The sequence below is a fragment of the Scomber japonicus genome, chromosome 1, assembly GCF_027409825.1.
Source record: "Scomber japonicus isolate fScoJap1 chromosome 1, fScoJap1.pri, whole genome shotgun sequence".
Classification (NCBI taxonomy): domain Eukaryota; kingdom Metazoa; phylum Chordata; class Actinopteri; order Scombriformes; family Scombridae; genus Scomber; species Scomber japonicus.
In genome coordinates, this window is record NC_070578.1 from 2,464,616 (window position 1) to 2,481,309 (window position 16,694).

At 40.1% G+C, this 16,694-nt stretch overlaps 1 protein-coding gene across 1 annotated transcript in view; it reads right to left on the reverse strand.

The window, feature by feature from the left end:
• Positions 1-547: 547 nt before the first annotated feature.
• il16 (interleukin 16) overlaps positions 548-16,694 on the reverse strand; it is a 60,801-nt gene continuing 44,654 nt past the window's right edge. Inside the window, exons 17-27 of the mRNA XM_053322067.1 lie at positions 16,371-16,465; positions 14,585-14,726; positions 13,291-13,347; positions 12,044-12,125; positions 9,082-10,169; positions 8,017-8,156; positions 7,603-7,768; positions 4,063-4,164; positions 3,414-3,645; positions 2,503-2,631; positions 548-1,270 (exon numbers count right to left, since the gene is read on the reverse strand). Coding sequence (XP_053178042.1) covers positions 1,104-1,270; positions 2,503-2,631; positions 3,414-3,645; positions 4,063-4,164; positions 7,603-7,768; positions 8,017-8,156; positions 9,082-10,169; positions 12,044-12,125; positions 13,291-13,347; positions 14,585-14,726; positions 16,371-16,465 — 2,400 coding nt within the window. The 3' untranslated portion in view covers positions 548-1,103. The remainder of the gene's footprint in view (positions 1,271-2,502; positions 2,632-3,413; positions 3,646-4,062; positions 4,165-7,602; positions 7,769-8,016; positions 8,157-9,081; positions 10,170-12,043; positions 12,126-13,290; positions 13,348-14,584; positions 14,727-16,370; positions 16,466-16,694) is intronic.

Below are 16,694 nucleotides of genomic sequence, written 5' to 3' on the forward strand. Positions count from 1 at the left end.
CCTGCTTCACATTAGCTAAAATCAGGTGCTTCGTTATACATTAGGTGGCTCACATGGCCGAATGTATCGTACAATGATGAGTGAAGCAGTTTAAATAGCTCACATTATTACTATGGTCTGGTATGTTCTGCTGTATTTAAGGCTGTTTATCTGTATTCTTCAACTAAAGCTGCTGATATAGATTTTTAAAAACAAGACCGTTTTAGTCCAGGGTCTGGCTTTCACAGTTTTGCCTAATTTATCTATAATATAGAAAACAGCTGATCAGAACACTGTATCACCACATCAGTCATAGAAACTTGAGTAAACCCTACAGCTGCTGTTTGGTCAGTGTCATGGAGAAAAAGAAATGTAGCATTTATTTGCACAAATTGCTAATTAGTTTAGACAGATTAACAGAATATCACATTCAACATAGTGACATTTGACCTGAAGCTGAACAGATGGTAGATATAACAGAGTTGTTTAAAGGTGCAGTGTGTAGAATTTAGAATTTATCTGGACAAAAAACTTGAAAAAGTGAAAATGTGAAAAAAGCCCCTAGATGTGATGAGAATTGAAATATTTCTGAAGAATTTGACAATTATTGAAAATAAAATGCTATTTAACATCTATGTTGACATTGTCGGATAGGCTTTGTTAATCTTAGTCTAATCTAGAACAGGTGTTTGATGTTGGTTCTGCATTAACTGTGAAGTGTGTGGATGTTGATCATTCTTAGGGTTTATACAGTATTGTGGATTCAGCCCAGATGATCTTTTCCCTTTTTGTGTAAAAATGCTCTATGTTATATTGTTGTCTATTGTCATTCAGAAGCACAACCTTTAATCCATGACACCAGCCCAGCTCTGTATTCAACTCTGCTGAAGGTAAAAACATGACAGTGAAGTCTGGACACACAGCTGGCTCTGATTGGCTAGATAACAGTTGGATGAGTGGATTTCTTTCATGTAATCTGGGTGAAATGATCCTTTAAAAAAACAAACTTTCATACGTGGTCAGAAATAATGGAAATATAAGGAGAAGTAGTCTTTGAGTAACCTGCTTTACATGAGATTGTTGATTCAATTCCATCAGTGGGCCTCGAGGTGGTCCCCTGTCTCTCACTCTGCCCCCTCCTGTCTCCTCCTGATCACCATGGTGATGGAGCCGTCAGGTAAACCCTTGATCATGTTCCGGGCCTCAAAGCGACTCATGTCCTGCAGACTGATGCCTTGTACCTGAAGCACCTCATCCCCACACTGCAGACCGCTCTGCTCTGCTGCTCCACCTGAGACACACACACACACACACACACACACACACACACACTGTGTCACACCCTTACTGTGAACATATTTCTTCAGTCCTTCTCAGCACTTGCAGGTTTTAAACTCTGCAAATGTTTAATAAGGAAGGAAATGAATTGAACACTTGTCAAGCAGACTCACAATGTGTTGTGGTAAACTTGTGCAGGGCTGCAACCAACTATTATTTTTATTATCACTTAATCTGCTGGTTATTTTCTTGGTTAATTGGAGAGTCTAGAATAGTGAAAAGTGGCTGTTATAATTTGCCACAGCTCACACACATGTATTCAAATCTCTTTTTCAGTGCAAAATGCTGATCACTTCACTGTTGTATATATTCAAACATCACACATATTGTCCTAACAAGTCTTTAAAGACTCTCCAGCTGGCACAGAATGCACAAAAACTACAGAGAGATCATATTAAGCCGATTTTAGCCTCAATGCACTGACTTCCTGTAAAATCCAGAATAGAATTGAAAGTCTGTGTCTCTATCTCTAAAAAAAAAAAAAACCCAACAGTTTTTAAGCAAGAGCCATAACTGCTCTAAATGCTCAGAAAACCTGATTTTTGTACAGCTGCAATAACATGGAAAGGAAAGTTGTGCAATAATGAGAGCAGAGTGTGGAGTGTGTTTACCTTCCTTTTAGTACTCAATATTTATACTATCTTTTATAAGCACTTTCTTAAATTTCACTTATGGCACTAATAAGGATTGCTTTTAATATTGTTGTACATGTACAATGACAATAAAGACTATTCTATTCTATCCTATGTTTAAGAGTAGGCTTCAAACTTTCCTTCTTGATAAAGCTTATAGTTAGGGCCAGTTCCTAGGTCTCTCTCTGTCCCTCTCTCTGTCTCTCTCTGTCTCTGTCTCTCTCTGTCTCTGTCTCTCTCTCTCTCTCTCTCTCTCTCTCTCTCTCTCTCTCTCTCTCTCTCTGTCTCTGTCTCTCTCTCTCTCTCTCTCTCTCTCTCTCTCTCTAATGCATTTCACTAACTTCTAGTACAGTCTAGACCTGCTCTATGTGTAAAGTACTCTAAGATAACTTCTGTTGTGATTTGGTGCTATATAAATAGTTGAATGGACTCATCATTGTCTCTAATGGACTCAGCCCTCCACAGGTCCTCTCTAAGGAGGCTCCTCAGGTATAGAAGCAGAACTTGATGCTGACATTAAAACTGTTTCATACACACAGTATGATGAGTGTACCTGTAAAGATCCTGCTGATGACTAATGGTTTGTCTCCATGGATGGAGCCTTTTCCTCCCTCCAGAATAAATCCCACTCCTCCTGCTTCTTTCTCCAGCTGCACACTCACAGCGTCTCCCTGAAGCTCCACTGCGACACACACACACACACACACACACACACACACACACACACACAGCTGTTAATATCTCCCCGAAACACACACTATATTTCACATTCTTCATCATCTTGTGGCTGTAAATTATGACTCAGAGGGAATAAAGTATTTGTACTCAAATACTGTACTTAAACACTATTTTCAGTACTTTATACTTCAACTCCACTATCAAATATACTGAAACTCTATTACATTTATTTCACAGCTATAGATTCTTTTAGGCATGGATTTGATATTTGTAACATATTTGTGATCACTGTCAAAAAAGTCATATTGAATCCTTTTGATTCTGTGTTATAAAACAATAAAACATGCTCTGTATATCTGCATATATATAATCAATACAACAACTTTGCAAGCAATACTTTTATACTTTTACTTAAGTATTATTTTGAATGAATAATGGAGTATTTTTAAAGTGCAGTAATGCTACTTTTACTTCAGTTCTTGTTCCAGCAGTGTCAGTGAAGCAGCTTTGTTGTCTGCTGTGGCATATTGTGTAATTTGACCTGAGTTATCAACCAGCTGCAGCCTGACATCAAACAGAACAGAGCAGCAGTGAACTCTACTCTCATTTTCAGAAGTGAAGAAGAATGAGCTTTGTAGCACAGACTGTGTGGTCAGCTGATCATTTACACCACATGCTGTTCATGTTCACACTAATGTTAACAGTTGTTCAGCAGATGCTTTTAGTTTGATGTAAAGCATTTGAGGAGTACAAACTGTCCCCACTCTGGGTGTTTGTATGACCCACCTGCAGTGTTGGACTCTTCGGTCCTGCAGCCTCCAGTCTCTTGTGCTCCCACCCCCCCTCTCTTGCAGACCACGACCACAGCCAGCTTGAGACTGCGAGCCTGACGCACGGCTGCGGTGGCATCAGTGTGAGCGAGGCCACGCAGTGTCTGTCCGTTTATAGACAACACCTCGTCTCCTTTCTGGATGGTTCCCTCCTGAGCCGCCAGGCCACTGGGAAACACTTTGTGGACCTGCACATAGGAGACAATCAGTGTGTGTGTGTGTGTGTGTGTGTGCGCGCAGACACAGGGTGATGGCTGCTGGTTCACAGATTTGTATCTAGTTCATGTCAAAGATAGTTTTTAATCACCACTGAGGCCATCAAAAAGTAACACACACACACACACACACACACACACACACACACACACACACACACACACACACACACTCTACACTTTGACATGTGACAGCAGGAAAAGCACAGGTGTAAATAATCAAATGAATGATGACTGAATTCAGTTTAGTTGTGTTTTTTACTTTTACTTAAGTTGTGTGTCATTTTACTGCTGACCACGTCAATGTTCTTTTCTTTGGATAACACATTTCCATTTCCACCCCTGAACCAATATGATCAGTGTGTGAGTGTGTGTGTGTGTGCTGCTTACTGTAGTAGCTTTGCTCTCCAGGTCAGAGCCTCCAGCGATGCTGAAGCCAAGTCCAGCCCCCTCCTCTTTATGCAGGATCACTACATGGATGTCCAGCAGTTGCTGTGGAGGATGAGACAGTTAGTTCATTTATTGTGTGTATGATCAGCTGAGCACTCTGCTCACTGGCTTCACGTTCACCAGCAGTGTTCACATCCACAGTGTTTTATTTCATGGAGTTTCCAAATTAAACATATTTGCTCTTTTTTTTGTACCAGTAATCCCAAACCTCTTAAGTAAGTGTGTAAGTAAGTAAATAAGTGTGTAAGTAAGTAAGTGTGTAAGTAAGTAAGTGTGTAAGTGAGTAAGTAAGTAAGTAAGTGTGTAAGTAAGTAAGTAAGTGTGTAAGTGAGTAAGTAAGTGTGTAAGTGAGTAAGTGAGTAAGTAAGTAAGTAAGTGTGTAAGTAAGTAAGTAAGTAAGTGTGTAAGTGAGTAAGTGTGTAAGTGAGTAAGTAAGTAAGTGTGTAAGTGAGTAAGTAAGTGTGTAAGTGAGTAAGTGAGTAAGTAAGTAAGTAAGTGTGTAAGTAAGTAAGTAAGTAAGTGTGTAAGTGAGTAAGTGTGTAAGTGAGTAAGTGTGTAAGTGAGTAAGTAAGTAAGTGTGTAAGTGTGTAAGTGAGTAAGTAAGTAAGTAAGTGTGTAAGTAAGTAAGTAAGTGTGTAAGTAAGTAAGTGTGTAAGTGAGTAAGTAAGTGTGTAAGTGTGTAAGTGAGTAAGTGAGTAAGTAATTGTGTAAGTGAGTAAGTAAGTGTGTAAGTGAGTAAGTGAGTAAGTGTGTAAGTGAGTAAGTAAGTGTGTAAGTGAGTAAGTAAGTAAGTGTGTAAGTGAGTAAGTGTGTAAGTGAGTAAGTAAGTGTGTAAGTGAGTAAGTGAGTAAGTAAGTAAGTAAGTGTGTAAGTAAGTAAGTAAGTAAGTGTGTAAGTGAGTAAGTGTGTAAGTGAGTAAGTAAGTAAGTGTGTAAGTGTGTAAGTGAGTAAGTAAGTAAGTAAGTAAGTGTGTAAGTAAGTAAGTAAGTAAGTAAGTGTGTAAGTGTGTAAGTGAGTAAGTAAGTGTGTAAGTGAGTAAGTGTGTAAGTAATTGTGTAAGTGAGTAAGTAAGTGTGTAAGTGAGTAAGTGAGTAAGTGTGTAAGTGAGTAAGTAAGTGTGTAAGTGAGTAAGTAAGGGAGTAAACAGGTAAGTAAGTGAGTAAGTGAGTAAGTAAGTGTGTAAGTGAGTAAGTAAGTGTGTAAGTAAGTAAGTATGTAAGTGAGAAAGTAAGTAAGTAAGTGTGTACGTAAGTGTGTAAGTAAGTAAGTAAGTAAGTGTGTAAGTAAGTAAGTAAGTGTGTAAGTAAGTAAGTAAGGGAGTAAACAGGTAAGTAAGTGAGTAAGTAAGTAAGGGAGTAAGTAAGTAAGTAAGTAAGTAAGTGTGTAAGTAAGTAAGTGTGTAATTGAGTAAGTAAGTAAGTAAGTAAGTGTGTAAGTGAGTGAGTAAGTAAGTAAGTAAGTGTGTAAGTGAGTGAGTAAGTAAGTAAGTGTGTAAGTAAGTAAGTAAGTGTGTAAGTAAGTAAGTGAGTAAGTAAGTAAGTAAGTGTGTAAGTAAGTAAGTAAGTGTGTAAGTAAGTAAGTGTGTAAGTAAGTAAGTAAGTAAGTAAGGGAGTAAATAAGTAAGTAAGTAAGTAAGGGAGTAAATAGGTACATTAAGTAAGTGAGTAAGTAAGTAAAGGAGTAAGTAAGGGAGTAAATAGGTAAGTAAGTGTGTAAGTAAGTATGTAAGTAAGTAAGTAAGTAAGGGAGTACATAGGTAAGTAAGTGAGTAAGTAAGTAAGTAAGTGTGTAAGTAAGGGAGTACATAAGTAAGTAAGGGAGTAAATAGGTAAGTAAGTGAGTATGTAAGTAAGTGTGTAAGTAAGGGAGTACATAAGTAAGTGAGTAAGTAAGGGAGTAAATAGTTGGGTAAGTGAGTAAGTAAGTAAGTGTGTTAGTAAGTGAGTAAGTAAGTAAGTAAGTAAGTAAGTGAGTAAATAAGTAAGTAAATAAAGTAAAATAACACATTTATAGAGCACTTTTCATAAGGGATGTAGCTCAAAGTGTTTTAATAATAATAAAAAATAAGAAATAAATACAATTTTAATTAGACAAATATCAATTGAGTAAAATGTAGCTAAAAATACACTAAATAAAAGCCAGATTAAAATTAAAAATTGAAATCTCTAACATCTTTAGGTAGAGTAGTCTATAATATAATCACAGGAAGTGTTGAATGTATGAAGCATCTGGAGATTATTTTAGAATGTGGGTTCCTGCAGTGTGTACAGTACAGTACAGTACAGTGCAGTACAGTACAGTACAGTACAGTGCAGTGCAGTGCAGTACAGTACAGTACAGTGCAGTGCAGTGCAGTGCAGTGCAGTACAGTGCAGTGCAGTGCAGTGCAGTGCAGTGCAGTACAGTACAGTGCAGTGCAGTGCAGTACAGTACAGTACAGTACAGTACAGTGCAGTGCAGTGCAGTACAGTACAGTACAGTGCAGTACAGTACAATGCACTCATCTTTTCACTGAGGCTTTGTGTGTATTCACAGAAGGAGTGCAGTGTGATACTTAATACACAGCAGATGTTGAGCACATGATGGCTCCCACATGGTCACATATTTGACTTGTAACTGAGGTTTCCATTTGACCTGGAGACATGACGCTTCCCCTCAGGCCACACACACACACACACACACACACACACACACACACACACACACACACACACACACTAACTAACACTAGCACTATATTATTCAGCGCTGACTAAACATGCAACAGAGCTCTCAGACCTCTGTGTGTGTGTGTGTGTGTGTGTGTGTGTGTGTGTGTGTGTATTTTGATGTGTTTTTAGATGTAAACCACAATGAGTTTCTATAATAAAGCTGCCCTGCCTGTTCTTTTTACTTTCATACAGAGAAAGTCACATCCTACAATAAAAAACTAACAGCTGGTGGATATTTTATATGCAAATGTCTGCAGCATATATCTTACTACACTCAAATCTACTTTTAGATCAACATTAAGCATATATTCCTCCATCAGAATAATATTCCTGACTAAGTGAAGAAGCATTACAATTCATTTGAATGTAAATATGAAAAACTGACAGAAATCAAACATTTGACAGACTTTACTATTAGCTGTTGGTCAGTATGTTTTGTTTTTTTTAACCTTTATTTATTCAGGGGAAATGAACTGAGAACAATACTCTCTTTTGCAGGAATGACTGTTGGGAGTGAACTCATGACCTCATTATATTTCAAATCCTGACTGCAGCCCTGAATTAAAATACAATCTTAATACCTCTCTGACTGTAACATGACATTTTTAATTTGATTCTTGTACACTACTGTTTAAATACAAGCTGAGAATGTGATATTGTGTTTTTTCCTCTTTGTTGAGTGCTAGTGATGATCATAATCTCCATGCTTTTATATCTTGTTTAGAAAAATGTGTTGGACTAAAGCAGGTGAGTTTTTTTTAACTTTTACTTTTAGTGTGTCTTCATCCAGATCTTTAACTTCCTGGATCATCCTCTGTATTTCCTCTGAGGTGATGGCTGAGATGACGGAGTGAGCGCAGGTAGAGGTGCCTGCTGCCTCGTCGTGAGCCCCCCCCTCTCCTCGCTCAATGGTACACTCCCTCAGTGTGGCCAGGCTGTGTTTTAAAGAGAGGAAAGATGAGGATGTAATGTCATTATACACATGATGTGAGCATCAGTACATCATCACACTTCACTCTGCCTGTTTCAACCACAAGAAGTCGTTAACTGCTTCTCTGATAAAACAGGAAGCTATTTTTTTTTTCAACTTCAACTTTCACTTCCTGATGAATATAAAGGAGATACACCTGCTGGTAGAATAAGCTCTCATTCATTTCTATGTGCGTCTGTGTGGAAGTCTTACCTGACAGAGAATGCTCTGTCGGTGTCCAGGGCCGAGTCACCCTCCTGAGGGTTTGTATCATCCACAGTGGAGGTGTGTTTGGGGCGAGGGTTACCGTGGCTGGAGGATATGGGCAGGGAGCGCATCAATGCTTGTGATACCTGCAACAAAACAACACATTCTAATACAATAATACAGTGAAACAGCACATTTAAAAAATATCTTGGTTTTAATATCTTCAGAAACATCAAAGATACAAATAAGTCACAGTTTCTGAGTATAACAACTGATTAAAAAATGAACTTTTACATTTGTCTGCTGCTATGTTTGCTGAAATTTTTATGACAATCCATCGAGTATTTGTTGAGATATTTCAGTCTGGACTGATCTAATAACAATACTATTAAACAATTAATCAATGACATTTACATAAATACTGAAACAATTCAACAGCCAAACGACAGCAAACAGCCTGAGCAGACATTCAAATGCACATGCAGTCACCTAATCTACATCATCAGCTCCCGGGAGGGGGGGGGGCTCTGGGGACTTTAGTAAAACTGTGAATGAACACATTTTAGGTAAATGAATGCACATCGATAAAGATAGAGATCATGTTGTCTGCTGTGTAATGTGTCAAAACGCTGTAGACGTGTAGCTGATAATTACACTGTGTTGAAAGTGATGAACAGAAAGCGTTGCAGGATGTAGAAAGTGGGTTGTGAAAACTCTTCACCTTCTTCACTTTCAAATGTTGCAGAATGTAGAGCTGTGGATCTGTAGAAATCTATCATCTACCAACTGTCATTACCCTAACCCTTTTATCCAGATACCTTGTCATGGTTAATTTAAGTGTCTCCCAGTGAATCATCTGCAAATCTACACTCCACTACAACCCTAAACCAAGCGCCCCCCCCCCCCCCCAAAACTGCATTTCAGGTAACTATTGGTGATTTGATTACTTGACAATGTCAACTAAGATAAGCAGTCATTGCATGGTTAATTCATCTTCAGACCCTGTGCTCCCATACTTAAATAAGCTTGTGTTTAATATATGTAAGTGTATTTTCATAGTTAGTAGAATACCTGATTACTGAAGGCAAGGATTTTTCCTAAAGTTTCCCCCTCCAGGCCTCCTGTGGGAGCAGCAGCAGTAGCAGTTGGGGTGGGGCTGAGCAGTTTTTCTTGGCTCTGGCTTCCATCCCCTTCTGTTCCATCTTCTGTCCCCTCTGAAGGACTTTCCCCTTCAGCCTGATTGGATGTCACAGAGGTGAGACCAGACTCTGTGGAGCTGCTTTCTTGCTCAGGTTCCTGTTTAGACGCTGAGATATTTATGTCGTTGTGGACTGGAGCTGACTGAGAATCATTCATGTCTGACTGTGGATCAGTGCTGGTGGTTTCAGAAGGTAGGGGGTCTCCTTGGGATTTGGTGGATGGTTCAGCTTCAGAGAAGGTGGCTGTTGTTTGAGAAGAAGCTGCAGGTGTGATGTCTGTCTCTCCTGCAGATGCAGACTGGCTTGCTTGGATCTCTTTGGGCATTTCATTTTTGCTCTTCCCATACTCTGCAGGTAGGGAGGTGTGATTCCTGGACTCCTTCTCCACCACAGGAAGGGAAGCAGAGGGGGCAACAGGCCTTCTGTTTTCCCCTTTCTCTGCACTCTCTGGAGTAGAAAAAGTCTCAAATGAGTGGATCTTCTGTTTGATGGACAGGTTCCCTCCAGACGAGGCAGATTTGATTCCAAAGTTTCTGCTCACGCTGGACCTCTGCTCTGCAGGTTTAGCCGTCTTATGGTCCTGATCATTCCGAAGTTTTTTCAGACTCTGGCGAAACCAGGCAGGCTTGGGTGCAACCGGGGGCCCCTTCTTTGCTTCTGGGGGGGTCTCGCATTTGGTGTCAGGGGTCAGATCAGACGGAGGGTCTGAAGTCACATCTGTGGTGGTGCTGTTGAGCTCGGGGGTGTTCTCCTCATCAGTCATGGCGGCAGGCTGTGTGCGGTGCAGGTGGAGGTGGTGGTGGTGATGGTTGTGGTGGACCTTCAGTGGCTCTTCGGGGGAGCCGTCTGAAAGGCGGACCCAGGGATCCTGAAGCTGTTCTTGGTTCTGCTGCTCGATCCGTGCCTGCCTCCTCAGAGCTCCTCTCTTTGGCTGTGAGCAGAGTGCAGCTGGTGACTCACCTGTCACCACACAGAGGAGAGAAGTTAGAACATGTTGAGTCCATGTATCTATACATATATAGTACCGTTAAAAAAGTTTGGACATTTATCATTTAAGTGAATGGGAAGGTGAGTCCCATCGTTGGACTGGTGCCGTATATCTATGGCCACGTTCACACTGCAAGCCAAAATCCGATTTTTAGCCCATCTACATTGGAACCAGATGGCTCTTATGAAGTCTGAACAGTCATAAATCACATGACATCTGATTTTTGCAAACCAGATTGAAACCACCTTTGGGAGGTAGTTTCAAATCGCATTTGGACAAATGTGTCTGAATCTGAACAGCTCCAAACACTCATATCGGATTTGACTGACGTGACGTCTCTCCAGGTCTCTAGGCTACATCACTATGCTACGTCTCTATGCTACGTCTCTATGCTACGTCTCTACGCTACGTCTCTACGCTATGTCGCTCTACGTCTCTACACTACGTCTCTACGCTACGTCACTCTATGCGGCACCAGACTTGAGCTTATTGGAGTTGTTGTTGCTAGCTGATATCACTAGAGGCAACGGAGGACGTCAAAAACATCAGTCCTTGGACAGAGGACCAAACCAAATTCTTAGTCTTTGGGGAGATGGCTCCGTTCAAGCGAAGCTCGAGGGTTTGTTGTTGCTGTTATTATATGACATCACACAATACACGCTAGATGACGCCTTCGCTCTGACAACGTTGCCACAGCAACCTGTTGGATTGGTCATTAATGTGGCCCAGTCTGATCAGAGCCAAATCCGATTTGGACACTTGCTAAAAACAGTGTGGACAATCAGGCCTCAGATTTGAGAAGGAATTAGATTTGCCTGCAGTGTGAACGCAGCCTATGTTCTTTAGAATTATCATCAACTTTGTAGCTCCTCTCAGCTCTGTGGAGCATTTTAGCATCATTTAGCTCGTTGTTTTCTGTCTGTTCTCAGTGAAAAAGCTCTGATAAATTCACTGTACACTACCTGCCCAGCACCAAACAGCACAGTTAGCAACCGTGGTTAAGGGCGCTTTCACACCACTAGTTTGATTATTTGGTCCGCACCAGGCAGTAAAATAGTTACTATGTAGCATACAGGCTACGGTTCGGTCCGCGTTCACACCTGCAAACCAATCAAGATTGGTCCGGTTGACATTCCCTCATCTTCTGGTAGGTCAGCATTTGGTGCGGTGTCAAGCGGACCAAGACCTCCTCTTTTTTGATGCTTTCACACCAACGAAAACGAACCGAACTAAGAGCTTTTGGTCCGAATGGACTGTTTAGTTCAATTCAAATGTTTGACACGTGTTTGTACAATAAACATAGATGCTGAACATATATTACAATACTGTATGATAATATTAATCTGTCAACTGTCTGAAACTACAATTTTACAATTTTATTTGAGGTATCCACTCATTTAAATGCAATTGCGCAGAACTGTTTGTGGTTCTCATTCACACATTCAGTTCCAGCACATCACCACACAAGGCAATGTCCTCACACCTCCAGTCTGTCTTAACATCAGCCACACCTCACTATGTCCAGCTTTATACTATATATACACAAGTAGTAACATTGCAACTGAAACAAATTAAACTCAATTTTAACTTTTAAAATTGAGCATTGCAGGGAACACTGATGCAGTCTCATTTGAGGGCCATCATCACATATTGATTGAATATAATTGACTGACACATAAAAACCCAGTTTGAAACAGGAAATGCAACTTCAGTTAGTTTGCACTTAAACCCTAATGACCACATAGCAGGTTGAGCTTCCTGTTACTTTATATATCAGGAATAATTGTCTCATTAACCAGCTACTTCTCAAATAGCATTCAGGTGTTTGAATGGAAGGTGATCCTACCTGTGTGTAGTCTGTCCTCTCTACAGGCTGCAGGGAAATCTTCTCTGCTCCCCTCTGACTCTTCTTTTATTCGTTCTGCTTCCTGCTACACAAACAGGAAGTATTGTGTCACGACAGCTTCTTTAGCAGCGACCACAAAGAGGTGCAATCGTGTACCCTCCTTCCGCTCATACACTTCTCACCACTGCTGCTGTGTTAACAACCTTTAATTCAGTCAGTGAAAAGCCCATGACCTAACCAGCAACAAGCACAGGGCATACATGTACAGTACACACTCACATGCACACACACACACTCACATGCATGATGCATAATAAGCAGGCTGGCAAACACCAATATAGGTTGGGTTAGGGTTAGGGACTAACTTCCTATGATGGCTTAAAAGCTTTTCATGGCTCACACACACACACACACACACACACACACACACACACACACACACACACACACACACACACACACACACACACACACACACACACACACACACAGAGAGAGAGAGAGAGACACACAAACATATCATACACATACAACACAAAAAGTATACAGACTCCACATGCATTCTATGTGACAGCTCAACATGTGATTGTGATACAGTCGGCATTATTCCACACTCTTCTGCTTTCAGCTTGTCTGTTGCTACACAGATTTGCTGCCATTAGATTGGCTCCCAGGAGCATTAAGAGTGCTGTCATACTGAAACAGGAAGGAGCCTTCCAAAAACTGCAGAGCATAAAGATGGAGACTCACTGTGGTCTAAAAATCTCACAGTATGCTGTTTCATTAAGATTTACCCTCATATGAATTAAAGGCCTGGACAAAAAGTTTAAAAGTGTGTGTCTGTATTCTTGTAGTCATATAGTAAAAATCAAAGTCTGAAAGTGGACACACAATAAACAATAAACGAGTACTTTCTGTTAAAGTTCTTGTTATGAATTAAAACTAATGCCGTACCAACTTAACTAGTAATGAGCCATTATTATGAAGTTTTGAGTCAGCTGCTCTTACAATAATCCATTAAGTCTGCTGATGTAAATGTTTCTAAGTTGGCTTTTAACTGATCTAAACCATCATTAAAAGATCCATTAACCATTACAACTTATAAATTCTCTGTAAAGGGCTCTCATAGAAAAGTCTAACTATGATGAAAAGCATCACCTCACTCTCTCTCATGTGTCATAAAAAGCAGACGGCAGGCAGCATGCTTTCACTAGCAACACACTGAAAGCTCACATCGCTTCACATACGTTCCTTAAGAGTAACTTCAGGGTCTTTCTCAAGGCCTTGTATATACTGCTGAAGAACTGCAGGCAGTGGAAGGAAAGGAGACTGTTAGGTGTTAACACTGAGAGAAACATGGTTAGTGCAAGCATGACTGGTACTACAGTGAGGTACAAGTCCCTCCTCCGTCTCTTCTGGTGTGTAATAGAGAAGGAACTTAAAGTGGAAGTGAAAAACGCAGACTGAGATGCAGATTAAGCTGTCTACATGCTCAAACAGGAACTGAACTTGTTTAATAACCAAAAAAGGTTAATCTGAGCTGCAGTTCTTAGACAGAGGAAGGTCAACACTCTGAAAAGTGAGAAAACTACACAACAACAGAATAAGCTGCAGTAGTTATATATTAATCACCAACTATTTGGATGGTAGATTCATTGTTTTGAGTCATTTTTTTACAGAAATAAATGTCTCAATTATCTCAAACGTTTCAGCAAACTGAATATCATGAGCTTCAGGAAACACTGATCAACATTTTTTTCACAATTTTATAGACCAAATAACAAATCAATGAATCAAGATATAAACTGTCAAATTAACCGATAATGAAAATAATGGTTAGTTGCTGCTCTGCCTGCACCTTTAATATCATGTGTTGCCCAGAGCAACAGAGACAGCGCGTGGCTACGTTGCTGTAACAAATGAACAGACAGTAATCAACAAAATAAAGCAGAAGGTGTGGTGTTAAGTTCTGTCAGTTAGGGCTTAAAGGGGAAATGAACAGCAGTGTTTTGCTGCCCTCTCTGGAGCTCACAGCTGACCACATGCAGCATCACTGATGGGTGGAGCTGTGTGTGTTCACAAATGTGTGTTGCCTTTATAACCACCCAACAGTGATGTCTGGGGTGGAGGTCAGCAAAGAGAAGACTTTCAGGGGATGTTACCTTTCTTTTTAAAGACTTACTCAATAGGTTGCAGGCCATGTAAACACACAGAATGAATATTTTAATGTTAGTATATTGGTCTGCTTGTGTTTTGATGAGACGAAAAGACAAAAAATGACCACATATCCACACTTTATGAAGTTCAGGGATAAAATAAATCAGATCATGTGGATGAAAGTGGCTGCATTGCAACATGAGGAGTATGTTTTTTTTCTCTTAATTTGTGCACAAAACAAAACATCAGTGCTTCAGCATTCTTTCATTAAGAGCATTTTTTTTAAAGAAGAAAATGTGCAAGAAGTGCCCCAAGTGTTTTTTACAGCTTGTGTAACACTCATTGTGTGTGTGGTGTAGCAGCTGAGCAGTTGAGCAGCTGTACCTGGCAGCTGGAGTGTGATGACGGCTCCAGTCCATCCTCTCTGACTGGAGATCCTCTGCTGGAGCCGCTGGAGTCTCCATTATAACCCTCCTCACTGGTGACATCCTGACGCCAGCAGTACCGACGAGGAGCAGCACGGAGACTGGAGGTGGACTACACACACACACACACATACGCACGCACGCACGCACACACACACACACACACACACACACACACACACACACAAAAAGATATCAACAGTGTTAACTAAATCTGCACCTTCTCCCTTTCCGTCTCGCTCTCTCTCTCTCTCTCTGTCTCGATAGATGGAAGGATTATATCACTGCAGATTATAAAGAATGTTGCAAAAACAAAACAAACATCCCAAAAACTAACATGTTTTAATTGTGTGTTATTGAAGTTTCTCTGTCAGTATTCAAGAGACCTTAGACAATAACAGAACGACTTGTCAGCTGCTTTTGAAGACTTGTGTCTAGACTTCAAAATAACTTGTTATGATTTAGTTTCAGACATTTGTAGCTTTATGCTGAATCATATTTTAACTATGGACAGCTTTTTCTTTCTAGCACTTAACTGCTTTAAGTTGTGTACATTTGTTTGTATTAAGTTGAAAACATACACCAGTATAAATACAGTATATTCACATTTACTAGCACATGTCCAAAGAGTCAGGGGGGGCTAGTAGAAGCTTTAGGGTATATACTGTATTATCTTTATTAATGTCTAATTTCCAATAGGGTTAGTTAATGTTGTCATTAAACTCTGTGTGAACTTGGGTAAAACATGTGAAACAGGTCTGTTATATGAATATACAGTGGACCATTGTACTTTATTTAGCTTCTATATGAACACACACACACACACACACACACACACACACACACACACACACACACACACACACACACACACACAGTAAGCCTTGAGGACATGCTGACAGCAGAAAATCACTCAGATACAGTTATAGAGTATGTCAGACCACAAAAGGATATTCTGACCCTCACAAACCTTTTTTTATGTTGAGAGGAAATGAATAATAGCAACATTGTGCTTCCCAGAGATAATATTACTAATGTAAATGAGTTAATCATGATTTGTTTGTTTTTTTTGACAGAGTTGGATCATTAATCTTCTCTGACCACAGCAGCTTTATTGGCACACGCTACAAAAGACTTCAGTCATTTCTGTCCCACTCATGCTAGTGTTACTATTAGTAGTTATCTTCTTTGCAGCTTTCTCTTTAGATATAGAAAGAATTAAAGTCTGTCTAATGCTTTGAGTAGGATCCAACATGTGTGAGATATAGAACCAGATCACAGCACATCTTTAGCATCTTAAGGATGAGATTAAACTGAATGTCTGCATCATTAAGGAACACATGAGTGATAACATGGAGCTGTGGAACAATTCTCCTCAATCTCTGTCTGGTTGTAGCATTGATATTTATGTGAGGGCCAGCTGCTACCTGGACTTTCTTAGAGCCTAGTTCTTGTCTCTTTAAATTAAACTAGACCTGCTCTATGTGTAAACTGCCTTGAGATGACTTTTGTTGTTATTTGGCGCTGTATAAATAAAGATTGATTGAAAATAAACACATTCATTTAAATTCCTCACATGGATCCATGTAGTGCTAATGGAGGATGACATTGTAAAACTGTCCAGTGAATGAGTTACCTGCCACTCCATGTGATTTCCCATCTGTTAAGTTAATTTGTACTGTGTCATTAGAGGATGAGGTACCTTGTTGCTCCTGTAGGCCAGATCCAGAGCCTGCTGAGTGGACAGGTTGGCAGCAGTAGAATTGTATGGAACGTTATAGTCGTCGTCAGGATACACAGGTACTGACAGTCTGTTTTCAGACCATGTCTCTGTCAGAGACTGCAGGATAGGGACAGATCACGCACAAACTGTGAGACATCAAAAGAGGACACACTAAGGCTGCTCAATTAATCGAAATTTGATCGTGATTATGATTTAGGGGCCAAACGATCTCAAAACTAATAAAATCGGGGGGAAACGATTTTTAATAATAATGAGATAGCGCACAATAACAAAGGTTTTATTTTGAAAATTTAGACAGGAAGCCACCGCAGCTCTGTTAGTTTGA